This window comes from Amaranthus tricolor, chromosome 6, assembly GCF_026212465.1.
Source record: "Amaranthus tricolor cultivar Red isolate AtriRed21 chromosome 6, ASM2621246v1, whole genome shotgun sequence".
In the NCBI taxonomy this organism is placed as follows: domain Eukaryota; kingdom Viridiplantae; phylum Streptophyta; class Magnoliopsida; order Caryophyllales; family Amaranthaceae; genus Amaranthus; species Amaranthus tricolor.
In genome coordinates, this window is record NC_080052.1 from 26,937,672 (window position 1) to 26,944,584 (window position 6,913).

Sequence of the window (6,913 nt, forward strand, 5' to 3'; positions counted from 1 at the left end):
AGACGGTCTCTTTAAGAGACCATCTCTAAATAAGTCGACTCATAATATATTTTTTAAAATATTATAAGTAGGCATTAAGAATGATTTAAATAAAATATTTAAGATATTGAAAATAGGCATTAAGGATATGGTAAGTAAGCATTAAGGATAATATAAGTAGACATAAAAAATACGGTAAGTAGGTATTAATTTTTAATGGGTTAAACTTGAGATACATTCTCTTAAAGAAACGGTCTATTAAGAGACTAGTAGTTAAATGAATGCCTTGTTGCCTCAAGTATCTTCTTGCATGTGACTTGATCCTTTTTTTAAAAACAAAAATAAATGGGCATTACTATTTGTCGCCACGCTTTTTATTTTTTCACCACCCCACTCCTAATGAAATTACGAATTTGTCCCTAAACTTTAAAAATTTACAAATTTGGCACTGGAGTTATTATTATTTTTATTATTATTTTTATTTTTGTTTTAATTATTATATTTAATTTATATTTTTAAATATTATTATTATTATTATTTAAATAAAAGTAACTTAAAAAATAAATTAATTAAACAAAAGAAATTTTATAAGTCGAAATTCAAAAAAAAAAAAAAAAAACCAGTCGCACAAAACGTGCGACTGACAGTCGCATGTTTTGTGCGACTGATATTTATTTATTTATTTTTGTTATTATTATTATTATTATTATTATTGTTATTATTATTATTATTATTATTATTAATATTATTAATATTATTATTATTATTATTATTATTATTATTACGGTTATTATTATTACGGTTATTATTATTAATTTTATTTATTATTATTATTTTTACGGTTATTATTATTATTATTATTATTATTATTAGTATATAAGTCGAAATTCAAAAAAAAAAAAAATACCAGTCGCACGTTTTGTGCGACTGGTATTTTTTTTTTAAAATTTTTTTTTGTTATTATTATTATTATTGTTATCATTATTATTATTATTATTATTATTATTATTATTATTATTATTATTATTATTGTGGTTGTTATTATTATTATTATTAAATTATTATTTTTGTTTTAATTATTATATTTAATTTATATTTTTAAATGTTATTATTATTATTATTATTATTATTATTAGTATAAAAATAAGAAATTTTAAGTCCAATGGCAAAGTTGTAATTTTTTAAATTCCAGGGGTAAATTCGTAATTTCATTCGAAGGGGGTGGCGAAAAAATAAAAAGGGTGGCAACGAATAAGAATTAGGAAAATAAATTTCTAAGTATAAAGTAAAAAATTTACAGACACTTTTAACTCGGGTCATATTGAATTTCATTTGTAATTAGTTTTCAAATTAATCATTTTGGGTGTTTTAGCGTACAATTATGTCGAGCTCTCTCCCACAATATTGCAGGGACTAGTCTCGTCTTAAGGGCTATGACATACTTGCTTATGGTAACAACAGTAATTGTTATTTGTTGAATATCTATTGGAGACCCATGAAGTCAGATACATGTAGTTGGTACTGAGTCAAAATCAACAATGTAAAATAACGTCGTCCTCTGTTTTTACTTTATTAATTTCTGGTTTACAGCAGACAAAACCTAAAAATTTATTTCTCTTATCATTTCTTTTTAGTACTCCATACTTCTTTTACTAAGCCTCGCTTATTTACCTGAAATAATAAGCCGTAAAAAATACAGCTGGTGTATAAGGCATTTTAGCATAGCAATAGGTAAGGAAGACAAAATTAGCAGGTGGATGCGGTATACGGTCTATCTTTTCTCATATTTATACTCACCATTCATCATCCATAATGGGTAAAATTTTCATACTCATGCCTATCCACATGGGTATGTGTACAAATACATCTCCACTCAGATACCTACTATGGCTAACTAGGTATACTCATGATATTCATCTTATATCCGCTTCACATCCACTTTAATTTCACGTTATATACTTCATAAATCTATACAAATTTAATTGTAAATCTAATTTGTTTTAATCATTCATTGTAATAAATAAAAGTAATATTCCTTAATTTTTGTCAATAGTTCTTTTTATAATAATAGGAGTATATAATTGATATAAATTACTACATTGTAAATATATGGTGGACTACTATGAAGTGGGATAGATGGATATGGAACGGATAACACCTCATATCCACTGCCCATGACAAATAGAACTTTTCATACTCATACCATCTACTACCATAAAAACTATATCCATACCAACTCCAACTACAATAATTATAAAAAAAAACCATTATATTTTACTCGCTTGTCCGAGAAAAAAAAGTCTCATCATTAGGGAGTAAATTGTTGGCCAGAAAAAGGTCCCACCATAAGAATGAAAATACTTACCCTACAGTTTTGCTAAAGACTGCTTCTAAGTTCTAACAATAATAAACAAACTTTAATTATTTTAAGTACAAATTGAGCTTATATTTTAGTTATCTAAAGGTTAGCTTTCTTTCTTTCAAGCTTAAACCATTGAATCTCAACAAATTAACACTAAAAAAACATCAATTTTCAACATTTGAACAAGGTCTAGAATCCACTAATCTCACCCCTCTGAAACATCACTATTCAGAATCTTTATTTTTTTCCAGCTGAATATTCCTTGAATCTTAATTTATTTACCTTCCCAACAAATTAAACAAAATTTCAACATCAACTTCCATTTTAGGGTTTAATGGAATCAAGATTAATCCAAGTCGAAAATGAGGGAATTATTGGTTTTGATTCGTTTATGGCGAATGATAATGTTGAATCGTACTGGGAAATGGAAGAAGACAAGCAAAAGAAAGAAAAGCATAAGGCACAGACCAAGAATTCTGCTGCTCTGAGAAGCCATTGCGAGGCGGAACGCCGCCGACGAGAGAGAATCAATGGACATCTTGCTCATCTTCGTACTTTTCTGCCTTCCTCTCATAATGTTAAGGTAATCATACCTTTTTATTGTTTTTTATTTTTATTATGTTTCTGTTTAAGATAAAATTAACTTGTGATTCTTCTTGAAATAAAAAAGTTTCAAATTATTTGCTTCAATCTTTGCCTATTATTGTGCTGGAAATTCCTATAGAGGGGACTAGTTCCTAAAAATCTTAATAATGTAATTATATTTCATCTTTTTTCAATTTTTTAACAGTTTTTTTAATTTATCTGGCTAGTGCATGAATTCATACAATAAATCTAGTAATCATTTTGAATTTAATAGAAAATATCTTTAAAATAGATCAATATAATATTTTAGAAAATACTCTGAATTAATGTTCACATAATTACCTAAGATGTTTTTATCTTTAGAAATAAGCAGAACTAAAGAACATTGAGCATTGATTCACTTTTAAAAAGTTTTTTTTTAGTATACTCAATCAAAATGTTTTAGGTACTATCTCCGTTATGATGTGCTCGTTACGTTACATTTATAAAAACTATTTATTTTTAAGCTTATTTTATGTATTATGACTAATGTGTATGAAAAATATAATCAAGTGAAATTTATTTGATTCGTCTAATCGCATGCTTTTATGATATTAATTTCTTTATAATTTTTAGTTATGTGTAACTCAGAATATAAATAGGAGTAATTAAAATAAAACATTGAATTACGAAAAAAAATCAAATACAGTTAATATAATGAAACAAAATAAATACATAATAAATTGGTACAATTAAAAGATGCTTCCTGGTTCTTCACGAGTATGTTTGTGTCATATAGAGATGTATTTTTCAAAGGTTTATAAAATTAAAATTCCGATTAATATTTTTCAAAAGTTATTGAACTAAAAGTTTTTGATTTAGAGTTTGAGAATTTGACTCTTTATCAATCCCGGTCCAAAATTTTATAGAGCTGCCTCCACTTTGTAGGAAGATTCTATGATGCTTCCCTGCAACGCTCCAAATACTTCTAAATCGTATTACAATAATACAAGTTATGTAATCCTTCCATTTTAGAAGTGTAACGCAGTTGGTTATGTGTGCTGTACCACTGTACCAGTATCCAAATAGATTAACAAATACTCCTACTTTTAAATTGTCTATGGGCGGCTTCGTTTCTTGACGTTTTTTGTGGTCCCCACTTCAAACCAAATGTAATATATGAATTTTATTAGTTAGTTACAGTTTCTATAGTAACTACTGTTCATCAATAAATTTTATTTGGTGTGTATTTCTCCATGTATAATGTAAAACATAGTCGAGTGGAATCTTATTTGATTCGTTTTAATGCGTATTTTTATAATAGTAACTTTTTAGAACTTTTTTATCAAATTAAATTAAAAATATTAAAGATTAAAATCGTGCATTGAATAACGTGAAAAACAAAAGTGTAACAATTATTAAAAAAAAAAGTGAAAAACAATAGTATGTCAGTATGAATCGCAAATTTATAGGATAACAAATATTGTTAGTTTTTATTAATTACAAATTTACCCATTAGTATAACACTTAGAGATTGAACTATCAAAATTGAAATCTCTAATTCTAGATCAACCCTAAGAGTTTAATGAAAGCGTCAAGATAGTATAAAAGTATTCACATTAATCATAAAAGAGGATTCTTTTTCTTATTCTTATTCTTATATATAGAGTATATATAAGCCTTTACCCATTAGTTTAATTAACTTTATCCGTTATGTTGACTTCTGATATTATCTTAAAAAATTAATTTAACCAAAAATTTAAATTGTTGGTTTATCGGCTATGTTTTCTAGCAGATTCTACAATTGTTATCATAATCGATCAAGACTTAATTTGAAATTGTGCATTATAGATGTGGGGTTTGAATAATTATTGATGATGTAAGACATAGCAAATGAAACAGATCTTATATAATGTCAACTAATATTATTTAATCCTATATGTTTATATTAGATCTTTATGTAAGCATCATTATGGTAATTTAATTTTATTTGTGTATTCAGTTGGACTTTCGATTGGGTGTTAATATTATTATTATACTTGCTGCATGATGTCAGGCATGATGTAATTTGTAGAAACTTGAAGACGCAAGTTTTAGTGTTGCTGACTGCTATGATTCTCTTAAAAATAATTATATTAAATGTATCTCACTTTTTTAAGTAGGTACTAATAACAAAATGTTTTTTATTTTTATTTTGGTTACGATCTATATTTGTTCAATAATTTTTATCTCTATAGTTAATTTGATACTGAAGATATTTCGGAGGATTTATTTGTGGATCTTTTTCGAGTCGATAGACTCTTTAACCGCATTCTCTTTTATGATATAAGTTGCTGCTTTCCTTCCTTCCCCAAACCCTGTATAGTTTTCTAAGAGCATCATACCCTGGGTAAAAAATTAATGTTGATGATTTCTAATTTGCTTTTTTATTTCATCCACATATTTTTTTCACTGTTTAACATATAAAATTTTGCTATCTACCAATCATTTTCTTAATACTTGTGTCAAGTCGAAATGGTGCAAGTATTATGGAACGAAGGTAGTATGTACTCTATCTACTTTTTTATCAACTCCTCTTTTGAAGTCGCATGATATATTAACGTCAAGTTTGAATAAGACTTGGGCTACATTCTCACTTACTATTTCGAAGGGTTCTTGTAAAGTATATAACATATGCTAGAATCCCAACGATCAATTTTAAACTTTCGGTTGAATTAGTTTTTTAACAGTATAATTTTATACCCTTGTAGATGGACAAAGCAACCTTATTAGCAGAAGCAATAGCCCATCTAAAATTGCTAAAGAAGGAAGCAACAGAAGCTACAAAAGGACTACTCATCCCAACAGATGCTGATGAAATAACAGTTGAACCATACAATAACAACATATTAAATAACTGTATTGCATTCAAAGCATCTATTTGTTGTGTTTACAAGCCTGAATTAATGTCAGAAATCAGACATACTTTGAAGGGTCTAAAACTTACCATAACAAATGCAGAAATTTGTACTTTACAAGGTAGGATGAAGAATACTCTTATTCTCACTACCTGCAGTCATGAAGACATAATTGGTGTTGAAATGATTCAAAAAGCTTTGTACTCTGCAATGGACAAGATTTCTGCTGCTGAGGAGTATTTTCCCACGATTATGTACGCAAATAAGAGACGAAGGGTTTCGTTTTTTGAATCCTCCACCTCAAGCTCGTCGTAAAGGGCAACTCAGTGCACAAAGTGGGCAATCTAGCGTTCTTGCATAGCGAGGGTTTGAGGAAAGGTTTAATGACATAGGTGTAATACAGGCAAACCCACTTGAAGTAGTTGTATAGCTGAGCATGGTCATCACTCATCAGCGCAATGTCCCGTTCAAAGTCAGAGTCCAAGGGCATAGCTGAGAGATAATGTTGAGATAAATGGTATTTAGAAAATAGGTGATAATGTCTTTGGTTATTGATATTAAATTTGTGGTAATTGAAATGAATTTTGAGTGTAATATTTATATAAAATGTTTTGTCGCTCTCATAGTAATTAGTAATAAAGGTTTTATCCTCAAATAATTATGATTCTTTATAATTTTTTATTACCACAAAATACTAGTTTAATAAGTAATAGTAAATAAGAATAAATTTTGGAATAAAAGAAAGAGTATAATAAAACAAGCATAACTATAAACCTTTCATTTTTGTCAAATAATTTATCTAGCTAATTAAATTAAAATTTATTCTTATTACTATTAACTAATCAATACTAATAACCAAACGAGTGGTAAGTGTGATGAGGTATAGATAGAATAATAATGTTTCTGTTCAAAGGTTTTGAAAATAGACCATTTACAATCTACATAACTTTTGAAAAAAATAAGACGGTTTAATAACTTTATTCAAAAAACAAGCTTTGTTCAAACTTTTTTCCCAAAATAAGCGTCTTTGGCTCCAAAGCTAGGCTTGGTGTATACTCGTTCTTACTAACAGCGACTTAAAACAAATGGTCAAAAAACTAGTCAAGGGTGA

The 6,913-nt window shown here is 27.4% G+C and overlaps 1 protein-coding gene across 1 annotated transcript; it reads left to right on the plus strand.

Annotated features, from left to right (window-relative positions):
* The first annotated feature begins 2,302 nt into the window (after positions 1-2,302).
* LOC130814771 (transcription factor AIG1-like) lies at positions 2,303-6,467 on the plus strand. Its single transcript, XM_057680956.1, has 2 exons — positions 2,303-2,924; positions 5,656-6,467. Exons 1-2 carry the CDS (start codon positions 2,676-2,678, stop codon positions 6,115-6,117), a joined length of 711 nt encoding a protein of 236 aa, XP_057536939.1. The 5' UTR covers positions 2,303-2,675; the 3' UTR covers positions 6,118-6,467.
* Positions 6,468-6,913: the final 446 nt, after the last annotated feature.

What these genes read in the sequence shown, in the direction of transcription:
- LOC130814771 (XM_057680956.1), top strand. Translation starts at nt 2,676, where the DNA reads ATGGAATCAAGATTAATCCAAGTCGAAAATGAGGGAATTATTGGTTTT. An exon ending in CTTCCTCTCATAATGTTAAG is followed by an intron (nt 2,925 to 5,655) that starts GTAATCATACCT and finishes ATACCCTTGTAG; the next exon opens with ATGGACAAAGCAACCTTATT.